The 26,018-nt window shown below is 31.0% G+C and overlaps 1 protein-coding gene across 3 annotated transcripts in view; it reads left to right on the top strand.

Moving 5' to 3' along the window:
- The window catches only part of Dh44 (corticotropin-releasing diuretic hormone 44), a 29,695-nt gene continuing 3,677 nt past the window's right edge, over positions 1–26,018 (top strand). For 2 of the 3 annotated variants that reach the window (XM_090118091.1, XM_090118098.1), the window contains exons 1-4: positions 1–154; positions 18,359–18,402; positions 23,366–23,488; positions 24,646–24,735. In XM_090118091.1, coding sequence (XP_089974217.1) covers positions 18,400–18,402; positions 23,366–23,488; positions 24,646–24,735 — 216 coding nt within the window. In that variant the 5' untranslated portion in view covers positions 1–154; positions 18,359–18,399. Of the gene's footprint in view, positions 155–18,358; positions 18,403–23,365; positions 23,489–24,645; positions 24,736–25,324; positions 25,476–25,755; positions 25,934–26,018 lie in introns of those variants that run through there. The other variant, XM_090118106.1, reaches the window with a different exon arrangement.

The raw sequence follows: 26,018 nt of genomic DNA, 5'->3' as shown, positions 1-26,018 counted from the left end.
CGCGCCCATTCGTTCGCAGAGAACTTTGCGATCACACAAATATTCGAATAAAAAATATAATCACAGAACTTTAGAACTTTTCCTGTGACTTGTGATTGAGTTCCGCAGTGCTAACAGAACTTTTCTCCAGTTTAAGTTTTCCCAGCGAACTACGGTGAGTCTAGATCTAACTTGAGCTGTACTTCAACTGAATTTTCAAATTTAAATTAACTTTCCGCAACTCGAATTTGTCATCAGATTTTGATAGGAGTCTAAAAAGCGTATTTTTTTTAAGAATTAGATTGCCATTTTTCATTTGCGTGGAAACGAGTTGTAATAAAATATTATTTTACACTAATTGCAAATAAGATTTTTTAAGGTACATGTCGTGTTAATAGAGTATTCAAATAGCGTGTAAAAATAATTATTATTCTATATTTCAAACAATTATTTTTATTCGATAAAAAACGACGCGAATGAAAGCGGTGGAATTATTTAAATATTTTTAATACTAGAAAGATACTTAAAAATTAAAAGAGCCATTAAAAGAATAAAAAATGTAACTACAGACCGCACTTAAAAATTTCCCTTGTTATAGCTACTACGTTTTTACTTTTTATCATAACCCATGATAGGATTAAGTTTCAGTAATTGGGTTTTGTATGTGCGTGTACAATATACATTTCGATAAAATAATTTATTATTAAATCAAATGGAAATGTACCTAATACAAAATATATTAAAAAAATCTAGGAATTGTAACGTGTAATTAATTTAAATATGTTCCTTTTAATATTATGTATTTTATGATAAAGTAAAAATAGAATGAATTTTACGTAATTGATATTTTCTGTCATATCCGTGTAATATTTGTTTGTTATATTTTCGAACAATAGGTTCCTTTTAAAGATTTTTCCTGAAAGTTTTTAAATCAAAACAATTATTACCTATATGCTTCTGAAAATAAATATTATTTTAAAGCAACCGTGTCGTTTATTAGTAGAAATATACCAGGAATGAAATATAATTATTTTTGTCGACCATTGAAATATTTCAAACTTGCGTATAAAATATTTTATATCTAAATATTCCTAAAATCTTATTTCCAAGCAATGAACAATTAAAACTTTCACATCAACTCGTATTTTATCAGGTTCATACCACAAGGGATGCATAAATTTGATTACATTGTTATAAACCTCACCCGATACTAATTTTAAAGCGGAACTCTATGATAAATATGTACTTTGTATAGCTTTTAAGGTAAATTTATCGAAAGGGTAAAATATCATTTAGCAGCGAGGTTCCGATCTATGGGTCAGGATAATCAGGCTAAAGTACCCTCTGAACTAATTTAAAAGCAGCTACTCTGTGCCTTCTGGTTATTTCATAGTTTATGCTTTGCAGAGTTGATTATTTGCCGTCTGTTTTACACAAACATGAATAGGCTATGTATATTGAAATAATTCATAATATCCAGAAATAGACGTATATTTATACTTTAGTTAGTAAATGTGTGAATAAAAAAGCCTTTTGTTATCTTTCTTAGTAGATAAGTTATAAATATTACCTACATCTTTATATTTGTTGACATGACAAGGTGTAACATGTAATCGAAATATCATATCTAAGAATTTCTTATGAGGAAATAAAATTTATATCTTGATAAATTACATAAATGTTTTCGAGAAAATATAAAATAAATATTGAGAAGAAGAAAGGAAATAAATGCTTAGACAATTCTAACTCTATTCAAAAACAGATAAGCACGGAACACCGATTTAATCTAAATAATAAGTTTGAATTTAAATTGGCAAGCGAAATTTGAAACATTTGTTAACATAATCTTAGGTTAACATAATCTCTTAAGATTATGTTTTGCCTCTACAAAAGAAAAATATAACATCATGGCAGATCTTGCAATTACAAACGCTTTACAGTCGTAGTAGTTGATAAATACAACATAGCACATTTAATTTTCATTAGTTCGTTTGTGTGGCTGTTTATTTCCATTATATTATGTTTGGTTCATTTTATCTAACTCTGAAAAGGATTTAGAACCCAAGGGGTTACAAACTAAAGCGAGCGGAAGTATTAAGTTAATAAGGAATACATCTTATAACAGTGGTTAAATAAACTTACATTGTAATCACTAATCACAAAACGGCTAACTTCTCCAGACTCATATAAATTCATACAAATGTCAAGTGAATAGGCCTCTTGAACAATAGCCGAAAATCTGACATTGAATAATTTAATTAGTATTGTACTATGTGGTATTTAAGGCAGGTCGATTTAGAGTTTCCTTTTTGAAATAAGTATTATGAAAAATTATCTTGACTGTAAATGCAAGTACATAACATTTAATTAAAATTATAAAAGGTGAACACAGCGATGGTTAATGTATTTTCTTCTGATTTGTTTCTCCCATGTTTCTTCTTACTTTGTACTTTTAAAACAAACAATAGCTAAATTTTGAGACGAATTTAGGTTTCGCGTAATAAATATTATATATTTGACAGACGATACAACTTTGTACTTATAATACATATTATGTAGTTGCAAATGTTACATCTAAGCTACTATTATCATACACGTGCAAGTAAAATAAAGTTAAAAAAACTATCTGCTTCTATTTTTATATGTACACATTTTGATTCATTTTGTTTTATAGGAAACTAGCTTTCCACCCGGGTTAAAAAGTAGCCTATGTACTGTAGTATTTTGATACCCGAGAAAGGTCTCGGGTATCAAAATATCTCTATACTAAATTTCATGTAAATTGGTTCAGTAGTTAAGACGTGATTGAGTAACAGACAGACAGACAGAGTTACTTTCGCATTTATAATATTAGTATGGATGTATACTTAATATCTGTTTATAAAAGACAGTATTATTAAGCTCTCCTAAAATGACAACAATATAAGTTCGTGAAATTCTTTGAAAGAGTAATGAAACTGAACTCGGACACTCAGAGCAGTCAGAAGTACTGTGACGTAGAGGAAAATAAAAGACCTTTTCATTTCAAAAATAGAGATTAAATTTTAATTTGTATCTTAAGCCTTGTAAATGTAATTTAAATCTCGCAACATAGTTTAATGACTGTGCGCTGCGTCTGATAAAATATTATTGTCTTATGAGAAAATCGGTTCTAAATTATAAAATAATTTGGAAAATCCAAAAGTGCACGCCTCATAATTTTTTTTAATAATTATTTATTAATTATTATTTTTGTTTATTTAATAACAATTAAACCACATCGAATCAGACCCTGAAAAATGAAAGGGTTCTATTCCTGAGCATACTCAAGCGTAAGAGAAAAAAAAAGACTCGATTAGTAAAGTATTTCGGTCGCTATCGTGTTAACAAGAAAAAGGATCCGCACATACAGACACACGGACGTCCAAGACAGAACTTTTTTAAACTGTTTTTTAACTAGTTTAAATAACAAAAATGACATCAAAAATATCATGAATGTTAAAAATAGTGTTTTTTCTTAATATGTGTGTGTATGTATTATCTTACAAGTGCAATGTATGATACATAAAGACATTTTAAGTTTGAAAAATCAGATGTTTTGCGCGAAGTGACAGTAGTACCCACCTCAACGCTTCGCTTATGAGGCGTGCAATAATGGAATTCCCGGGAATTCTCACGAATATCATATGGATAGAAAATTTGCTATAAATCCAAGCGGATCCCGAGAGATTGCCGAGTCCGGCAGAGGCTTATCAGTTATAAACATAGATTGTTTTGTAGGCATAATAAATTTCAAATTATAGCCACGGAATAATAGATTTTGTTGCATTAGTATTAGAATAGAATAAAAGAATATATATTATACTTATTTCATAGAAATACATTTTCTTTTCTTTACCTAAAATATCTTACTATTTTCATCGCTGGATTGCGAGCTCTGGCATATGTTATTTTCCACACACGTTGTTACTAATACAACTACGTCTATGAAGCTATTTATCGAAATATCGCTATTCATCAAAGCCAATGGGAGAAAAAGAAAATGTATTCATAATATTTGTAGACAGAGGCCTGATACATGGGACCTTGCGTCAATAGAAAACCAATTGGACGTTTATTTTGATCACGTTTTTCGGTCCGTGAGGTATTGTGTTCCGATACGTTTTACAAGAAACATTTTAGTAGCGATAAAATGTTTGAAGACTTAATCACGGAGCTTAGCCGGCTTCGAGTCACAACACTTTCACCGTGCAACCGTCCAAGCTTTAAGAGTTTTTTGCGGATTACTACGATCTATTTTGTGGTTTAGGAATCTTTTATTCATTTAAATTGTATTTCTTTATCATAAATGTTTATCCTTATATGGACCATTTCAATTCTTTATTAAAGTTATTTTTATAGTACGCAATGATAAGTGTGTTTTCGTTTAAAAAAGTGTACACAGTGCACGCGTTTTTAAATTACACGCGTCATACTGATGTTATCGCGTAGCATCCTCGTAGCGGTAAACTCCATGAAACTGACTCATCGTTGTATCAAAATGTTTGCTCATATTGTAGGTACCTCTCACAACTGTAGTCTACCTTTGTACGTTGAGTTTGCAGTTGAAATGTTTCATACGAATTACGTTTTGAATTTCATGAAATTTGTATGTGACATTTATTAAGTTATACATATACCTACACATACGCGAAGTATAAATAAAAAGGTAGAGTTTTTCTTTACTTATTTAAGATATTGGTATCAAGAAAAAAGAATGAGAAAACGTCTTGGTTTTAAGAAATGGCCGGAAATGAAAAATATGGACGTAATGATTATTAAAAAAAAAAAAAGGAAACAAATGTTTTCAATCCTTAATACTACACAACAAGCCATTTGGTGCGTATAAAATGATGTAAGAGTTGGTTGTAAAGTTAAATCACTGTTGATGTTTTGAGTAAGTTTGCTAATTATTTGGGCCCACGAGGCGCTTTGAGATTCATCCTCTTAATAGACTATAAGATCCCAATTGTGTCGGCATTTAAACATAATATTTGAGGTCACAATACATTTGTTATCGTCGTAAGTTCGTTATCAAGATGAACGAACGTTTTGTGTTATTGGACGTTCAAATTAAATTCATAATAAACAAAATTTGCACTTAACTGTACCGTACTTACTTACTTAATATCCTAAGGCCCCTAGGTGGGGCAAAGGGCGTCAACAGTACATCGCCATGTATCTCGATTTTTGGCGGCATGTTTTATTTCGCTCCAGCATCCAAAAAGCAATTCGAGTCCGGGTTTTCATGCCAAGGGTCGTTGTTCGTAAATCGGTCCGGTTTTGTACTGTTTCAGTTTCGAAAATCATATAGGTTTCGGATAAGCAGGTGATTAGCCCACTATACCCTAGTCTGCTGGTGGGTGTCCCGCCAAAAACACAGCAGATGGATACATGGTAAATTTGAAAGTTACTAACAAAAAAACCTTTTCTCACCTTCCCACCCCTATAACTGTGCCGTAGATATTATATATTTTTAATTGTTCGTAATTATGTCACAATTCATATCTAATTGGGCAATTAGTGATTTTTTTTAATAATGAAATGAATTTACTAAATGTAACAGCAAGCTGTTGCGCTATAAATCTGTCAGCTTATAAATTGCTAAAATATTGACAAAACGGTTTTGGTTGATACCAACGAAAATACATGACATCAACGCGTATAGTTTGTTATAAAGCGTACCTATGCCTAGTTTTTTTTTAAATATTAAAACATTATGAATACAAATTTTAATCTCATAAATGAACGATAGGTGGTACATAAAAGATCTCTTAAAAAAATTTCTTTTAACGGTCATATTATTGTGTAAGTATTATTTTTCATACTTGTTTTGTATTGGAATATTTATGGTACTACACTGGCCACATTAACTAGGTAGAAGATTTTCTCAATCTAGCAACTATTATCTATATTAAGTGTATAATTGATGGTAAAACAAATTCGACATCTATTTCGTAATACAGAAACAACCGCAGAAAATGCTTATACCTTCTCTACATTGCTCTACACGCCATGTATAAATGTAGATTCATGTATGATTTTTTAAATTTATATGTTAACAGAACTGTATAAAATAATACTAAAGTGTGTTACTGTTAGTTAATGATTCAGATCAGAAGTGCCATCGTTGACTCTGATTTGTTACAGTTTCCTTATAAAATATTGATTTTGTGCGGAATACCGTACGATTTAGATGCGTATCGTTCAACTAGTTTATGAAATATATTGTTAAATAAATAATATTGACAAGCTTTATACTTAGCCGCTAACAAAGTATGCATGTTGCAATTTTAAACGGTGCGGAATAATGATATTCCGACGTGGCGTTAGATGGGCCTTGAGCAAAATGCTCTTGATACTGTTAGCTGAAGTGAAAATGCGTTTAAGTATTTCCTTAATAAATTTGCACTATCGGAATATTCGTCCTGTTTTACCTGTGACGTAGGTGTCACGTAAATTCATCATACCATCCGATTATTTTAGGATACATTTTGGTAAGTACTTATTTTATAATTGAATCACATACTAACGTCACAAATTTTCATGAGAGGGTGTAATATTCTCTTTTTAGAAATATTTTATTTGTAAACGGCAATATCGATTCAAGTGTGTAAAGTTCAATCGTAAATAATATTATTGATGGAAAAAAATCCACTGGAAATATCTAAGATTATTTATGAGAGTTATAAAACACCGTCAAATTTATCATTATTTAGGCGAGTTTCAGTGTTTGAAGTCTCCTTGGCCTTGGTTTTTGTTAATTTATAAATCAGGACATTATGCGATATTTATTTGATTCTTTACTTAGGATCAAACGAAGTTTTGGACGAGCCAGTTAATTTGCGAGGACGTCAACTCAATTTTGAGGCGAACCACTTGTTGATTTTTATTTTACTTTTGTGATAGAAGGGTGAAATAAGTTGATTCGTTGAATACTTGTTCTACCGTTATATTAATTATAACTTAAACGATTTTTTATTAAAATTTAGTCATGAAGATCAAAGTAAGTTTCTTTATTTCAAAAAATAAAAAAAAAAACTGTAATAGAGCTTTGCAAAAATAATGAAATCAAGAATTGAATTTTTAGTGAATTTGTACTTTTATTTAAATTTTTAGTTGATCAATAATTATCCATACTAATATTATAAATGCGAAAGTAACTCTGTCTGTCTGTCTGTTACTCAATCACGCCTAAACTACTGAACCAATTTGCATGAAATTTGGTATGGAGATCTCTACTTTTGATTATTTAAATACTGAACGTTTACTCTATTAACTAGGACAGTTCTTTTCTCTAATAAAGTCATTCACACACTACACTCCAACACTACACTCTCATACAACACTCTCACACCTACACACCATAATTATCATGTTTTACGTCCACACACTAGGGTTAACCGAGTGGATTATAAACTATTTTTATTTTTTATTTTTTTATTTTTTTAATGCATGCATAATTATTAAATAGGTAATTAATTAATAATAATGTATAATGAACAAATGTTGAAATGTAACAAATAATATTATAATAAATTATGTCTAAAGCTGAATAAATTCGTGTACATACGCCATTGTAACAGTGTAATATAAATTAGTGTGAACACAGGCTCCTGAAAAACAGTTTACAACTATATTAGGAGCCTGGGTCATTAAATTTTTGTAAGATAATGGTGCAAATAAATGATTTATTATTATTATTAGATATTTTGATACCCGAGAAAGGACATAGGCTACCTTTTATTGCGAAATATGTACCACGGGCGAAGCCGGGGCGGACCACTAGTTTATTATATATCAATAATCCTTTATTTGAAACATACGATATTGATTGATTAATTATTTATTCCCCATAATGATTGATTGATTTCAAGTAATACCATTATTACGGCCCCTCTATCTTATCTGTAGGTAGAAATATTGATAAAATAAATCATATCGTATGGTTTTTGTTTTGGTTTGTGTAAAACATGCTATTTTATATTATGTACAGACGAAATCAATATTAACGTTAGAAGCGTGGAATGTGAAGAATAATGCTTAAATAGCCTTTGAGGTTGTGAAAAGTATTTTCAATATTGACTGAACCTTTGTCACTTGCAGGACATATTGCACGAGATTGCATTTCAAACGGACATTATTTCCGACTATAAAGAGAGATAAACATTTTCAAAACATAAAATAAATGCTTTTATATAATATGGTTAACAGTCGATTAATTCGATTCATATAATTGTTAATTATGTTATTGTATGCATTATGCGCAAACTAAAAAAAAAATAAATTGTATATTTTTTTTACATTGGCATCAATTTTTTGACACTGCAATCTTTGAGTTTTTAGCCAAAGATAATTTAAAACAGTTGCCTGATAAAAATTTAAAGAGATAATATTAGTTTCAATTTCAAACACTGCGAAGCTAAGCTATTTTTCTGTAACTATAAATATTTTTCCGTTTGTCAAACAAGACGTGGGTGGTTCTGTAAAAGGCAGTTTTCAATTTATAAGATAAAATTATAAGGTTCTTATGTAAAATTGAAGAAAATTTAATTTTGTATTCGAATATGAAACGTAACTTGAACTGATATAGAAAAGGATGGACATAGAAATAAATGTGGGAAGAAGGAAAATTATAAAAAAAAGACTAAGAAATAACAACAGACAATGAATGTTTTTAATTGCTCATTTTAAGCTAATTTTAAACTTAATATACCCAATGTAATTTATTGTATTTTACATGCTGACGGTATTCTAAGTGGATCTAAGTGGTATCTACAAATTGATTTGAAGATCATATCGTAGAATTTCAATCTCGGTATAACCTAGATCTATTTGGATTATCAATATAAAATATCTGTATAATATAATTTTTTGTAAGCTCAGTGATTAGTTTTTTGTATAACATTGGTATTATTAAATATCATGTAGGTATTTGATACTACACTGAAATTGATTTTATCATCTTTATTTCATAATGAGTTGATTAACATAATAAATGTGAACTTTTAAAATTCTAATTCATGTTAACTGATGTATTAGTAGGTATCATTATTTGTTAGTAATGACGAAACTCGTATAGCGTAGACTGAGTATATGGTGCTAAGAGAAAGCTATTTTCCTGTAATGGATCATAATAATTATATCAACACGTTAAGCGTGTTATGGGGCGGAGAACGGCAGCTTCAGAGAAAAACGATTTCTTTACGAACGAATTCACGATTTGGGATTTTGTTAGACAGTGAATGATAGAGAGCCGCCAATTTATGACTCTAATAACGCTTGTTATAGCTAGCTTTCTGCTTAGTTTAGCAAAGGAAACGTTGTGCGTTTCTATGTTGTGAAATACTATCATGTGGATGATGCATTGGTGCAATAAGAACATATTTTCCTGGCTTACAATTTTTTAAATATGTTCAAATAGTAGACGAAATTATTATATTTGAGTATGGCTCTACACTAACGGTACCTTTTTCATACTTATTTAACAATTTATAAATAAGTTTTTCATCTTAACAAACCTTACAGAAGTAAATTAATAAAGAATATTTGTCTCTCCGGGGTAGATTTTCTTAAATCATTAATGTCAATTCAACATTGTTTAGTACACAATGTAAATGCTTTACAGCTATTAAGTGCCATCATTTGTAGGAACTCTGAACGATGAGACGTTAGCAATCGTCTGATAAATGGCTCGTAGTGAAAGACGGAGATCATTTAAGTTGTTTTCCAGACAATAAGGTTTCATCTTAAAACGATTGAGAGCCGCAATGAAATAAACAACAGGTATCATTTATTTTTAGGCTAAAACAATCTCGTGTTTGATACCTGTAATTTTTTCAGGTGATTGTTCATTAAAATTTTAATTGAATTTATTTTTGAAGACGGGTTGTTTGTTTCATTGTGTAATTAATTAAGCTTTTGTCTGTTTTCATCTTCCTAAATTAATTTCTTCAGTTAGTAATAAAGCATCTGAAAATAAAGTAAACACCTTTCTAGAAATTAAAAAGGTTTTTACAGGTACAGTATTCTAATAGTCATACCTACTATGTATGTTAATTTATATTCTTCAGGTATGTTTTTCTAATGTTAATGAATCACATGTAGGTAAATAGGTTCCTATTAATGCTCTATTTAATGTAATAAATAGCTAATATGGCCTTTATTGAAACGCATAATTCAGTTTCAATATACCTAAGTTTCCTCTAGCGAATAAAATAGTAGGTATACAGACATATAAAACTTATGTACTGATGTAATACATACATTTGTGTAATTGAATAATTTATGAATATATTAATATGATATTGCATTATGCACAATGGCAATGTGTTCTAGTCTCGAGATAAGCTGTTTCAGATAGGCATACCAAAAAATATAAGTTACAATACAACTCAAAGTATAATTTTAATAGGATAACGTTGCAACCAGGCATAAAATGATTATTAAATTGAAGAAGTACAAAAAACTATTTGGCATTTTAGTAGAAGTCCAGAGATATAGAAAGGAGACGATGATCCTCAACGTAATTACATATTATTCACTAGATTGGTGCCTGATGTATTGGTATGAAATTGAACGTAGGAGACCTGAAACTTGGATGAGATGAAATCGAATGAACATAAGTGCTTCCCGCTTTTACCACAAGTCGAGTGAAAACTCGAGCACAATTCCTGTTTCCGCGCAGCAATTGCAAGACTTTTGCTTCAGTTTCAAACAATCTCATACAAGTTTTTATCTTTTTGATTTTACATCAGCTTTCATTAAACGAGAGTTAACTAGTGCCGTTAATATGCCAATTAAACTTGAAATTCTCGAGCACAGTTTAAAAATTCAATAAAATTCTAACTTTTACGGTAACATTGTTTAAAAATGAATAAAGAAATGAAATGTCACGATTTTGCCATGTAGGATTGAGAAATTTTTAACTTAGGAGGAAATTGCAAAAATCAAACATTTTACTTACCCTTGCAAAATAATATTTAAAGTGTTAATTATAAAATTTATATACTTACAGCAGTTGTGCATTTTTGGTTAAATCCAATGTGTCCATTGGTTCGCGTTGTAAAAGCTTGATCAATGATGTGAAAATTTCAACCTGATAACATGAGTTATAAATAAAGCTGGAATGCAAATTTATACAAAGCGTTAGGGTTCATAAATCAGATTCGAAAGTTTTCTTCTCTTACAACTAGTGTTTGAGTTGATCAGATATATAGATAATGGAGTATTTTTTGTCTATTACTGTGTTGCCAATTCTTCATGTCCTTATAAAGCTTAATTCCGTAGGCACAAAGTAAAGTAAAATATGCAAATGAGAATTTCAGAACCATAACGCACACACGGTTCGTATGTTTCTATCACTAGTCTCTATATTCTGCACTTTTGGCCCTCTTTTCATATGAGTAACAATAAAATTAGCATATAAATGTGTTAGCCATTGACAGAAGTAGGTGTAAACATGATGATAACGGTCAGAATAGGTGCTCCGTTCATGATACGAGCATATTATCTTTTCTAAAATGATTGGAGCGTTTATTTTTATTTCATAGTTACGACTGTTGCTTGATTAATAATGTGAATTTATATGTTTCTTATACGTAGGTTTAAAAATAAGTCTTTACTTTAATGTCAGAACAAGTTTAATTGGAATAGAGTAAAAATTTAACATTTGGACAATTTTAAAGTCTTATCTTTTCTTAAAGTTTTAATTTTGTCTAGACTTAACAACTCTACGCCTTCACGATTTCTGACAACAATTAAGATAAGTAAATTTTCCGTGGGAGGTGATTATTTTCTAATCTTTTTTCTTTTCCTCGAACCGAACAAAAGCACAAAGTTTCCCAATTGAAGAATACCTAAAAAATTCAACAAAAGTGAATAATAGGATTATAATTTTTTTTTTCAAATTAAATATTCAATTTTGACCAAATGTATCTATTTTTTTATTTTATTAATTGTAGGTGGTTTCTATACTAAAAAAAAATTATAAGTTTATTTACATGTAGACAAGCAAACCGTAATTTAATTAGTGATAAAATATTTCTTGCTGAAATTACCGCCTTATATCATGTTTTAATTAATCACACTGAGCAAGAGAGTGATCAAGGTAATTCAGACTTGCGAAGAAGAAGACTTGCAGAGATAAAAATTATAAAATTTATGTTATAATGCTATTGCCATTTGCCATCGTGATACATAATCTTGTATAGAGTCTTTTATGTTGACTAAATAGTTAAAAATCTCAAAACTAAAAAATCTAACATTTTCGTCTAAAGTGTGCATTCACCTATTAATTTTGTTTTTAAGTATAATATTAGGAACCTTGTTGTTGTGGTTTGTTAATTCGAACTTTAAGTCGAGTTTATGAAGTAGCATTAAGGTTGTGTAAATTAATGTAGTTGCCGCTAATCGATCGCTATCGGATAACTGCTCGATAAAGCCACAAAACATTAATCTTTTCCATTGCAAAGTCATCAGAATTTAATCAATCCCAGTCTGCTCTTGATTTATAGAGCAATGAGCCGCTTACTTATCCCCGTAGATATTGAGAACTTCGTAATGATACGAAATTTAGTAGGATTAATTTTAATCATGAGCGGAACCATCAGTTTGCAGTTTTTACTTTATTTCTCTTGTTATGTAAATACAAAAATAATATTTATTAGGGTATATAATTCATAACATATAGTACCTATCACTCGTATATTCAATACCCACCTACTTAGTATCGCAATGTACCTAATAAATACACAGTTCACTTTAAAACACATTAATTATTTCCTTTATTGGGAACTCCGAGATGTGACGTAACGTTTTTTTTTGCTATCAAATGGATATATTGGAGAAATTATAATTTTACGACTGTTTTCGTCATCTCATCGCTTATTTATAGGCCGAATTCATAATTCATTTGCCATTACATCAAAGTACGACTTTTTAAGTATATTTTTCTTGCATATTTTCATACGTAGGTATAAACGTGCGCACGTAGGTACATCAGATCTTTACTGAGAAAAATCGTCCACGTTTTACGTATGGTACTAAGAACTTCTTTTTCTTCAATGACATGAGAAGAGTCAATAATTCAATAATTCGATAATTTTATTTTCCTAAATAATAATTATGATATATAGAATTTGAAAATTTTTGATATTACAAATAGTTCTTACATTCATAAAAACACAGCTTGATGATTTTTTTAAATTTTGACGCTGATAATATTGTGGATGATTTAAAGATTTAACCCTTATTGAATTAAATTTGATAAGTTATGGTTCCAGTGTTCCGATTCAATTAAAATTATAAAGGCAAGGTAACAAAAGCTTATAGATCCGTTCAAAGTATTTAGGAGCTTGACGGTTGAAGTCGTTAGGGAGTTATTGAATAAATTATTTCCGAGGTGATTAATTGAGTATTAATAACGTCATCTCTTAATACCATTTTGTCTTTTATGGTACAAAAAGTGTATATTTGTATTAAAATACTTTTGATTCTATAGTCTTCATTAGATTCAACTTCGTAAAGCAAAGCAAATATTATTATGACGTTCAACTTTCTGAAAAACCCCATTGCTTCTATTCTGTATACCATTGTTTTTGCGAAATATTGTTTTAGACAAATAGTGTATAAAACCTATTCACCCTTGCACTGTCTTATTTAGCACAATGACGTCAATTATAACGTAATATTAATATAAAAATCCTTTTCTTAGATATATTTATCTTCTAACGTATAAAAGAAGTTCTGGGTAGCGTCCTTTGTTTTGTCCTGTCTTGTCTGTCATCTGCAGAATCAGTCTAAGTGGTAGGTATAACGAAATGAATCATAAGAAAATATTTTTATAATATCATGCAGTGTTAATAATAGAAAAAGGTTTATACATATATAGAGAGTAGGTAGTCCGTGAAAAAAATGTTACTGCATATTTTTTTATACGTGCAAATGATCATTTGTCTATAATAATATTGTTCTAAGAACGGCTCTTGAACGTAACTTTGAAATATTTTCATAAGCTAAGAGTATCTTGATACGGTAATTTTCAGTTTAATTGAGTTTCAAGGCAGCGACATTTTCGAGTAGGTAATCTCGTGGAGTATGTCTTTGATGCTTTTGTAATTAATATTCGTGCATGACCCTTCTGATCTTATGACGTTATTTGATGATTTGGACGAATTATTATCCCTTTCGCTGTTGATGTAATCCATGATATAATCAGTTATCGATTATCTTATTTATTAGATGGACGTTTGGTTTATTTAAGAATATTTTTCCTATATAAAGAGGTCAACTTTGTGCACTGTATTCATTTGAGAAAATCTATGAATAAACTCACTCTGGGATTAGTTTTCGCCATTATAGTGCTAAATTGAGAAATTACATTGATATTTCAGAGAGTAAAACCTAATGTAAGCCGTCGCACCGGGAGCCCGCACGTTAGACACTACAAAGCGTTGGCGAATAAACAAAAGTGCACAAAAATTTTGGCATTTTTATTTCAAATAGGGGTCCTTTTGATACAAAGCCTTGTAATTCTCCGTGTGGATTACTACTAGGTAATAATCATCGTGGGATGCGACCCAAAGCGAATGCTAAGCTTGCGGATCAACCGCGCCCGAGCAAGATATATTGCAAAATAAAATACGAACTCTAGGCTTTATATGGCGTTTTTCATCCGTAGTTCTTTCCGTTCCATTCCAATGAGGTGGATATGGACTCAACATAAATCTTTTATTGACCTTTCCTATGAAAATTACAAAAAATGGGCATACGCCTCCATACCATGATGTATGGTGGCTATTTAATTTAAACTGACCATTCAAATATGTAGCCATTGAATTGATGCTATTTCTATAATTTATTGTTCGATGGAGTCTGACATTTGAAAACTATTCTCAGTGGGAACTTCGAGTTAGATCTGGTTCGCACACACGCAATATCTTTCAACAAATACATAGAGCATGACGATCTTATCACCTATTCTAGTTCAACAAACCCAAAATGTCAAATTAATTCGATACAGGCCCAAATTGAATCGCTTTGAAGTTGCCAAACACTTTTGATACAGTTAAGAGAGTGAAAGGGGTTATATCCCTCCGCGTCATCGTTATCGTATACTAGTCTGGCTTTTGATTCTGCCAGGTTAAAGGGATATGGATGCTGGGACATTTCATGCTTACCAACCTATTGCTAATGAGTAAAGGAAATAAACTTACGTTAAGGTCTCATTAATTATGATTAATAATGATTGTTTGTATTCATTGATACAACAAAATATGAGTAAAAGACTGTACATATACAGAGTGTACATATTATGTAGAGTTGGAGCATCTATTGAATTACCTACATAAAGCCTACATATTATTAATATGTAGATACAAATTACAATGCGACTAAACTGAATAGAAAGTCAATGATCTGAGTAGGTAAGTCAATTGTGCCAAATGTCATTTCAAAATACTGTTTAGTGTATCTACACAGTGTATCTACTTATACTTTTAGCATTTCACTATTGGATTATTTTCCCTGACTTACTTGTATCAAAATTTGAATACTACTTAACAATATTTCTAAACTTAGATCATTAATAAAGACATTAAATATGATATCACAAAATGGAGCAGAATCAATCCTTAGTCGCAAGCACAGGTCGCAAGCAATATATAATTTATTAAAATTGAATTTAAAATTCAAATTGATTTTATAAAAATATAATGAAGCAAACACAATTGTACATGAAAACATAAAATAAACAAATTATTCCTTTCACTTTATTTCACGTCTCTACCTGTTTATGTTTATCTGTTGAACAGCAAGACAAAGCTTCGCGCTCTACAGACTGCAGTGCTCATGTTAAAGCTTCTAAAACATGCTCAAAAGTGTTTGAATACGAAAATGACTTTCCTGCATGTGCCACTTTGCGAAATTTAAGAGTTCCATACAAAGGTGTTCACGGACGTTAACAAACGTAGAGCCGCGTGCAGATCTAGTTTTAATTGTATTTCATTCTAAAAGTGCTTAGAGTTAGAGTGTACCTATGTAATAAGAAATAAATAGTTAAATTAAACATTCCGCCATAGGGCGTAATCATAGGATTATTAAGATGTAGAATAAATCTTATTTCAAAATTAAATTATTATATTTAATTATTGATAAGCTTTTTGTTATTTTCTTTTTTGGTTACACATATATCTACTACATAATATTACGGTGGATACACATCTTATATGTAATAGTTTTTGACCCGTTATTTTAATTTAGTTATACAATAAATTAATAACATCGTAATTACAATATAATACAAAAGTCAAATAGAACGGCATACCATGGATATCAGATTGAATAAAAATATTTCTATAAATCCCTAAATCCAAGTAAATATTGAAGTTTGCTTAAGCTTTGCTTAAGAAAATTAATTTTAGAAACTGATTATTAATGAAATTACAAATGTAAATGGCTATTTCTGCGTATCTCGGGTGATTAAAAATATTACGATTTTATTTCGCATTTAAATTGTAAATTCTCTGGAAATAGTTATTTTTGTTAACGATTTGGTTAACGCAGCGTTTTATAGTTATATGCTTAAATGAGTTGTAATATAATTATAAGTTGTATTTACCATATCTATAAATAAATCAATTGTAAATCAAGTAAATGTGTTGTAGCTAATGATTGACTAGTTTGACGAAATGGAGCACGTCCTATATCCTTCCCACGATATTGTTAACATGAAATCCAAGCACGTAGGATATCCAATAATTATAACGTTATTACCCACTTCATAATGGCATTATTGGATATTACCGATATTGTTTGGATAATCGCTTATCACTGTACTACGATTTGATTTTGATTACATGATGAGCATTTTCGGAGCGGCCAATGCGCAAGTTGCCTTTCAAATAAGAGATATTGTTTAATGTTGTTTAACTCTAATATAGAAAAAAAAAACATGCATTTACCAAAGAAAAATCGATTAACGTTGTTATAAGTTCGGTACCTATAGAAAAATGAAGTTAGATCGCACTTCGTGGAACTTTTAAGAAATACAATTTACATACAATCCAACTTAGTTAAGTGTAGAGAAAACTCCGTGGGTTTATGAGGCTATACATTTTTATGTCACTCTTTAAGAATATTTACATTGGGTAATTTTTTTCCAAACAATTTTCATATTGAGTTAATCCAAGCTTCATTTTACTTTCGCTTTGGGAATATCGACAACATTTAAGATTTGATTAAAGCAGAACAGTCTTATTATTTCGTGAATGAAATATGCCTAGTATTCAGGATATTAAACTATCGAGTTGTTGTTTTTGTTAAATAAATAAAATAAATCTAAATGTACCGGCTGTATATGATACTCTTAAGAGGAAGTAAGTCGTGACCTAGTGTGAACAGAATGAATTATTGAGCACACGTGTGCCAATAAATTGAAGTTTGGAAGAAACTTTAGATGTTCAGGTAAAAAGGTTCAAATTTTGCTGTCAGGACAACGACATAAGTCCGATATTCGTCAGGTAATTAACTCTTGAAGTGCTTTCGGCGTGATAGGTCATGAGTGTCGGTGGCAGAATCGATCACACACTTAGTTGTACTAGAATGTGCTCGAAACTTATTGTCCGAAATCAAATATATCGTAAGATGAATGAACGCACATGTGTAATTAATTATTATACCTACATATATTTCAAAGAAAGTATCTCCCGACGGAGACGGGTAGAGCAACAACTGTTATATAATTATAAATACAATAATGAGTGAGTGTTTTTTTTTCAATAACGCAGAATAATATTACGAATACACCTGTAAACATTTTCAAAAACAATATGAGTATCTTACATATTTTTTCTTTGTGTCTGTTGGCGACCCTAGTAACCCTTATAAAATCAGTATAATTTTACATTAAAAAAAAGATTTGAAATGAGAACCTTCTTGTAAAAATGGAGACATTCTATGTCGTCATAGCGACAGCCTGAAATTATGTTAAAAGGCCTTTCGTCAACTCTTTGAGCGACTACTTACATATCTTTTAGGATATAAAATTGTAAGCCTTTTCCATATTCAACTTCATAATGTCTGATAAAGCATCCGCGAATTAGAAATCAATCTGTCTTGCAAATAAAAACGGAAGCTCGTACTAAACCAATAGGAAAGAAATAAAACAGACTGGACAAAGCATCTCTGTGTTCTAGATACGATGGTACCTGGAAACCTGAATTTGGGTCACGCTCATGCCAATCACTTCGATACGCAGAGTTACATTACATCGAAATTATAACTATCATGTATGCAGCAGTTTGATAAATGCGGTTAACGCCTTTATACATCACTGTAACAGTTGAAATGTTTCTTGTTTCAGGTATTTTTGGCGGGACGTTCAAAGAAAAGATATCTACAAATATGGTGAGTGGATTAAAGTTTATTTCTGTACATCGTACATCCATAATAATGCTACATCGTGTTCCCTGTAGTGCTTAATAGAGATGCATTTAATCAATTATATTTACGTGCCATGAGAGCGTATTAACCTTAATTTTTTTTATATTTTGTACTTTCATTAAATCTATACCTAGCTGTCGTTTTTTTGTCTAGTGTTTTGGATAAATGTAAATTGCAGCCTGCTTTCTCTTAATAATATAGCAATGACTAAAGTAAAACATCATCTTTATTCACTAGAACTTATGCACACCCGGATATGTACATAATAAAATATGAAGCAGGAATTGAAAAAGCATTGCATTGAATAATATAATTTTTAAATAATTATCACTACGACTGCAATGAAACCTCATCTAAGTTAATTTTAAAACTAATCTTTTTTCAAACAAGATTATAAGAAATCCTTTTTGTTATTTTCTCATTCTTATATCTAAACCTTCACATATATTAACATATTTTGGTGTTAATGAAGTTTCTTACAATGAATGCAAGATATAACATCGATGATTGATTAATACCCTGAATAAATTATTCATGAAATAATTACGTGGACAATAGGATATAGATAGCTTTGTCTCGCAGTAATAATTGATGAGCTAAGAATACAGTAATAAGGTTTGAGTATAATAGAAAATGTTTCTCTGATAAAACATTTTTATCTCGCCAAATTAGTTTTTTCCACGATAATTTTATACTCATATATTTTCCCATTAGTATAGTAAGTAGTTTAGAGAGTCATTTTTATACATAATAGGTAATTTAAATTCATGTCGCTTTAGTCACAGTGCATTCATTTTATAATATATTGCTGTATGAAGAAAAAAATCGTTAAGTACTTAAGAAGATTATCCATGATACCAATACAATAGTAATTGAACTATTTATTCACACTTTTACAAATCAACATTTTAGATTTCATATACAAATGAACGCGCTCAGTTTCTTTAACAGGAACCGCATAATAGTAACCATAGCTTCACAGCGACGACCTGAAAATTGTTTTTATTGTTCTCAGAAATTATACAGCTCTTTTGGTTGTTCTCCCTTTTGCCTTTCCATTTGCGCTTAACGATGCCGAGTTTTGTGAGTAGCTTTCAGATAAACTTATCTCTATTACTTCTAATTCGTACAGAATACGATTGTAAGCGTCAAAGAAGTAATTCCACAGATAGTATTAACTTTTTTATTAATTTTAATCAAGTTATCTTCATCGTTGTGCTAAATGAATTCATCCGTTGTCTGACCGAGCCACGAAATTAAATTTTTAAATATCTAGCCATAATATTACTTTTGAATGCCAATAATGGCCCGCGTTTGTAACTCCTTGAGAGTTAAAAGAAAATTAAATAAGGTTGTATAGTATTTGAGTTACTTTCTACTTCGAATAATAAATTGTAATATTCTTTACACAAAAGTCAAGATGAAATTTAGCACATATTAATTCAAATTTTTCATTTAATAATTGAAAATCATTTTATATCAACACGAAATTATTTAAGCTAATATATTTTCTGAGGTCTTTATTTTATAAAATTCATTTACGAGACACGAGATATTGCGTGGTACCACGCTTTAAGTAACAAAGACCTTTGAAACCATTCAGTCCAGATCCAATACCACCTTTCTAACAGCCTATTGTATAAGAAAATAAATGAAATGAATCTGTAAGACAAAAAACAAATCATACAATAGTATAGAAGTAAAATATTATGTAGCAGCCAGACGTAAAAGGAAAAAGGTAAAGAAATTTATTCTTTGAGAAAAATCACATTGAATATTTTGGAAGTGTTTTTATTTTGATAAAGACCCATTTTATACCAATTTCTTTCGCTTTAAAAAGATGGCCTTAAGAGGAAAGCCCTCCGGCTGGTAAAGCTCAAACGTATTATTATTATTTATTTTTTTCAATTGCAGAAATGTCTTAAGATTTTTTTTATAAATTCTGTATTTTTAAACGTTCCCTTCGAGCTTTCTGTAAATGACATAAAAGTTTAGAGTATTTATTTCAATTAAACGAAGGAGCTCAATCCTATAATAAAATTCTTATCGTTGATGGTGAGATAATATTAAATTTTATATTATGTATTTGTACATATTAACACATATACATATGAATAATGTACCTAATATCATTGTGTTTTATGCTTGCCAACAAAAGTTTGTCTAAGTTCCCAAAGTTTACAATCAATATTTAACTTAACTTTGAACTTTCAAGTTGCAAAATTAATTGACGAAATAATAATACTTTTAAATATGTCAAATTACCTATCTTTTACATTAAAACAAAATTGGCTCTCGTAATCTTGAACGTACGGAATATGAAAGTATATAAAGTACCTGCTATAATTATAAAAGGACAAACGGGTAACACATAAACACCGTGTGTTTGTTCAGCAAGTCCCATGTAAATACAGCATCTACAAGGGCTCTCCAAATGAAGTGAAACCGCACTTAACTAGTTCCTAATAGGCTACAGCCATCAGAAGGGACGTGTGAACATCTACGACAATTAATTCCCTACCTTACCGTACCGTGTCAATCAGAGAACTTTAGTACCTATGAGATTTTATAGGCGTACCTTTTTGTACTTGCTTTATATCATTGTTAGTGATCATAGTATGACATTGTGACATTATGACATTGATGCTCATACAAAATCAGTAGCTTTAGGGATCAAAAGTATATCTCCGAGCAATAAACGTAGATAAATTAGTATGAAATTACAACATTGTAGAAATCTAATATTAGGTATATATGTTAAATTTGTGCTCTGGAGTAATATAATATTGTAATTAAATATTGGGCAGGAATATTATATGTAATAACTATTGATAGAAGATACCGTCTATAGTATAAAGAGGCCGTCCCTATAGAAAGGTCGAAAGAAATTCGATAGGTATATTATTAGAAAGGAAGTAGCTGAATATGTCAAGATTGCTTGCTACAGACGCTACAGTCGATATACGGGATTGAATATTTCGTAGGCTATGTAAAGCATAAACAGAGATTTCGTGAACCCTAATTTATGTTTAGTATATCTAGTTCTATATCTATACTTCTATATGGAAAGTACTTTGTTTGAGGTTTAAAAGTACGGCTTCAGCCATAGCCATTATTTGATAGTCTGTTAAAATACGATTTATAGTGCACATAATATTAATCTCTACGCGACACATCTGACGCTCGTCGAAAAATATGACAAGCCTGCTCCGAAAACGCAGCGGGTTAATAGCTTCCACGAACTGAAATTCACGAAATATTTTTAAATTGCTCCAATTCCAAATGAAATTTTTCACGTTACAATTCAAATGCACACCAGGAAAATATCCTATGATATACGAGCTTAGGGGTTGGACCCTGAATCCTTCCCCAGTTAGTGTGGGTTCGAGCTCCATTTTTGTCAATGCGAGCGTGTGTTCTTGTTTATAGAAGTCTGTGTCTGCTATAAGAATTTGTGTGATTGGTTATGATATTTTTATAATAAAAAATTTGTTAAGTTTGGGAATTCAAGACCAGCGGTAAAAGATGATGTATATTTTTTAATAACATATTCGCATTATTATGTATAGGATGATTATTTATAAAAAGTATTGTTTTATTGTTTTCTAAATATTAAATATACCGCCTAAAGGCATAATAAATAATTATTCGCTTCTCTTTAAAAATGAATTGGCAAAAGCTTTATTTTATTGATGAAAAGAGTAGTTAGAGTGGTATGCAATTCTGCATTTCCCAGAAAACATTAGCATTTTCAAAGTCGATTTATTTGAGCCAAATTGAAAGGGGCTTCAGGATAAAAGCCAGCTTAAGACCACTGATTGCAAATACGTTTCAACCTACAAGCTATCACTTTGCAAAATGAGCATAACGTGAGAAATTCGTATAATGAGAGCAAGCCGGTAAATCGATTGCGCTTCCGACACCTGGCTGTTGATTTAAAAATTTATATTCATTGCAATTTTGAGGAAGCTTGGATACTTTCAGCGGTGGCGGTTTTTGAATTTGCTCTAGAAAATCGAGTCAACTAACCTTTGATTACAGTTTTATTGTCAATTTGTTTTTAACGTGATAACGTTTTTAAAATCGTTTTAGTCGGGTGACATGTTCAGAAACTTGTGTCACACCAAAACCTCACGAGCGCGATCGCAGGTATAACGAGAGAGAGACGGACCGATCTCCCGTCTCATCTCGAGCGCTGCCACCAATAAGACGTTATCACGTAAACATCTCGATCGTAAACCTACTTTACAAACAATCAATTTTTTTGTCTGAAACATTATTGTGGTATATTTTCGGCTTTAGTTTTTGAATGGAGCAATCCGATATACTCGTAATAATATAAATATCATTAAATATCATTTCAAAAGAAAAGAAAAAACTGTATAAAACTGTTCTGTAGGAAAAAGAGCAAATATAGAAGTAAAGTATATAATATACAGTTACTATATAACCACTAAACAACTGTAACAACATTTTCAGACCATTCATACCCACTTCGATTACAGACATCAGACAACACACAAACAAACAGAACACATGTAGAACATGAACTGTATCAGGTCAACTAGATCGCCACGTTTTAATTTAAGCACACTACGATTCATGATTCATATTATGTGCACCTTTTTTTTGTAAGTGGGGAAATCTTGCATAGATACCCACGGCCTCCGGGGAAGAGGCCGTGGGTTATGTCAGATTTCTACCAACCAAAACCCCACTGTGTTCGGTCAAGCCGCATCAACGACAGGGCCACGGGTATAGGTAGAATTCGTCCGTGACCCCATCAGCGGCAGCCCGTCGCCGGGCCCAAACAAGCTAAGAGCCTGCCAGCTCTACCCTCATGGGGCGGCGTGAGCGGAACACGTCTCACGCCTAACATTCGCTATAGATATATTCAGCTAGTTTTAATAAAGTCGTCTATTACCAGATGTGGTGGGCAGTATGTTGCGTGGCGGTGGTCGTCGGCAGCGTGTACGCAGACGCCGCGCCGGCTTCTAGCGAACTCTCCCATTCCATTGACTGGACTCAGTTGGAACCGGCTCCTGATGATGTAAGTAGATCAAATATTTTTCTATTTAAATTATCATTATATTATTCACTAGCGGTCCGCCCCGGCTTCGCCCGTGGTACATATTTACGTTTTCTCTACATAAAAACCATCCTCGTACTTCAAGGAATATAATAAAAAAAGAATTATCGAAATCGGTTCAGCCGTTCTCGAGTTATGCGCTTACCAACACATTTTGCGATTCATTTTTATATATAAGACTAGCGGTCCGCCCCGGCTTCGCCCGTGGTACATGTTTACGTTTTCTCTACATAAAAACCATCCTCGTACTTCAAGGAATATAATAAAAAAAGAATTATCGAAATCGGTTCAGCCGTTCTCGAGTTATGCGCTTACCAACACATTTTGCGATTCATTTTTATATATAAGAAGATTATACAAAACTATCATTTACAAGTCTAGAAGTCTTTGACACATTCTTTAATTATGCAATCATAATATAAAATTTATGTGTTCCTGGAAGTGTTTTTGTCTAATAGATTATGTAATTAATTTAAGAAAATGCTTTAAAATCATTATTCGTTCGAAATGTTTGTAATTTGTATAAATTGTTCAAACTGTTAAAGTATTACTCAAAGCAGGTTTCATACAACATTAAAGTTCAAAATGTATCAAGCAATAAGAACAAATGTTGCCTTGTCTCGTGAATAACAATCGCGAAAGGAACACGTACGTTGAGCATACCTATTTGTTATAAAATCCAGAGCTGTAAAGAACTCAATTTATTATCTCACGTGCAAATTTCATGATCTAGACGTACCGCATATTCTGACGTTCGTGTTTGCGTTATGACACTTTAGCACCGGTTTCTGTTGGAGGAGCTTTAATTTGTCATACAGGCATAAAGTTGTTATAAAGCTTTCTAAAGTTTTAAAATCGAATAAAAAGTAAATGCTCCTTTTCTAAGTTTTTAAATTTAATATGGTGAAATGTTATTAATATGATAAAGATTATTCTAATAATTATTAACTTATCATACAGAAAAATTTTATTGAAATGGTTTTCACTTTTCGTTTACGGATAGGCTGCTTAATTATTAGCAACATATATTATATTTCAAGAGTTACTTTAAAAGTCCTGGATAAAAAATACTGTTTTCGTAAAGTTTTTAAAGTAACACTGGATTAATGACTGCACAGGAAAGCATCGAATACGCGGTGTCTTCGGGAGGGCGCTATCCCGCCGCACCCTGGCTCTACTTGCTCGCTGACGTCCCCCGAGATTCACAGGTAATTTTATTAGTTTTCCACTCGGAAAAATATCTTTATTCGTGAAATTTATGTCTTAAATTATAGCGGCGTTCGACAGTCCAGAGATAAAATTGAAAGATTAAGCGGCACAAAGATTTCTGATAAAACGTTTTCACTTGTAGGTACGAATTTTTCGTTCTGCATGAAATCGACGGGATTAAATTTCAAAGTTAACCTGTTAATGTCCATCAAGTTTGTTTTAATAAGCTCTTTGTATTATTTTAATTTATTTTGTTAAATTGAAACAGGGCCTTTGTAATTACTTCGGCAAATTATAGAGGGAACATGATTGTCACTTTCGCTATTACCTTAATTGCCAGGACCATTGGCCCGGAAAATAGTTAATTGTACGTATTTGTTGTAGTTTAAACAAGGTTTTTTTGAAAATGATATGAATTTAGTATGTCTTTTTCATTATCATTATATGTTTAGTTTTATTAACGTTTATCTTTACCCTAATATATTGATTTAAGTTTTATGGGCTTTCCCAGTCTTTGATCTTGTGTCTTATCTATTTCTTGCATTAAAAGTAAAGTAAAAATATCAAGAGTAAGTTAAATGTGTGAAGGTGCCAGTTAAAGAGAAGATGGCGCGATCACGGCGATCTCATATTTCCGTAAACCCAGCGGTCGAACTTTTGCAACGAAGTGCATACAACAACTACATGGAAAGGCTAGCACATGATAACCGTGACTTCTTAAACTGTATTGGAAAGAGAGGTCAGCAAAAAACACAATTATCCATTCAATAAGTAAAATACAATTTTATTACAACGTAGATTGGTTTAGATACTTAGATAATTAGATTTAACTAGATCGCTCAGTACCTAACCATAACATTCATTTGCTAAGAGCTGAAAGTAGTCTAGCTTTAGTAGAATAGATCGGCTAAATTTACATTGCATGTAACTATTTAAGTTTTTATCATATACTTAACAATTTTTTGATTTACAAGTAATCTATAAGAGGCAGTTTTTTAATTTATTATTTATTTTCATAGATCCGTGGAGCAACCCTGATTGCAAGATGAAGGCCTAAATTTTAGGAAGGATCGCCGTTCCATTGCCGTCCACACCTAGAGCCAAAGCGAAGTTTTCTTTTAAATATTTAAAAATATGTAATAATTCATTGCAAGTACAAAATTACTATGACAATTATGTAAATATTCATACATGTAGTATTTATTAAAGACTATTAAATGTGAAGGTTGTTTTATTTATCCCTTGTCATATACATTATACGAAATACTAACATTAAAATAGG

The sequence above is a fragment of the Colias eurytheme genome, chromosome 3, assembly GCF_061535395.1.
Source record: "Colias eurytheme isolate Ceu_HAF_F1 chromosome 3, ilColEury1 Martin Lab GWU primary, whole genome shotgun sequence".
Classification (NCBI taxonomy): Eukaryota; Metazoa; Arthropoda; class Insecta; order Lepidoptera; family Pieridae; genus Colias; species Colias eurytheme.
This window is presented reverse-complemented; position numbering and strand designations above follow the sequence as displayed.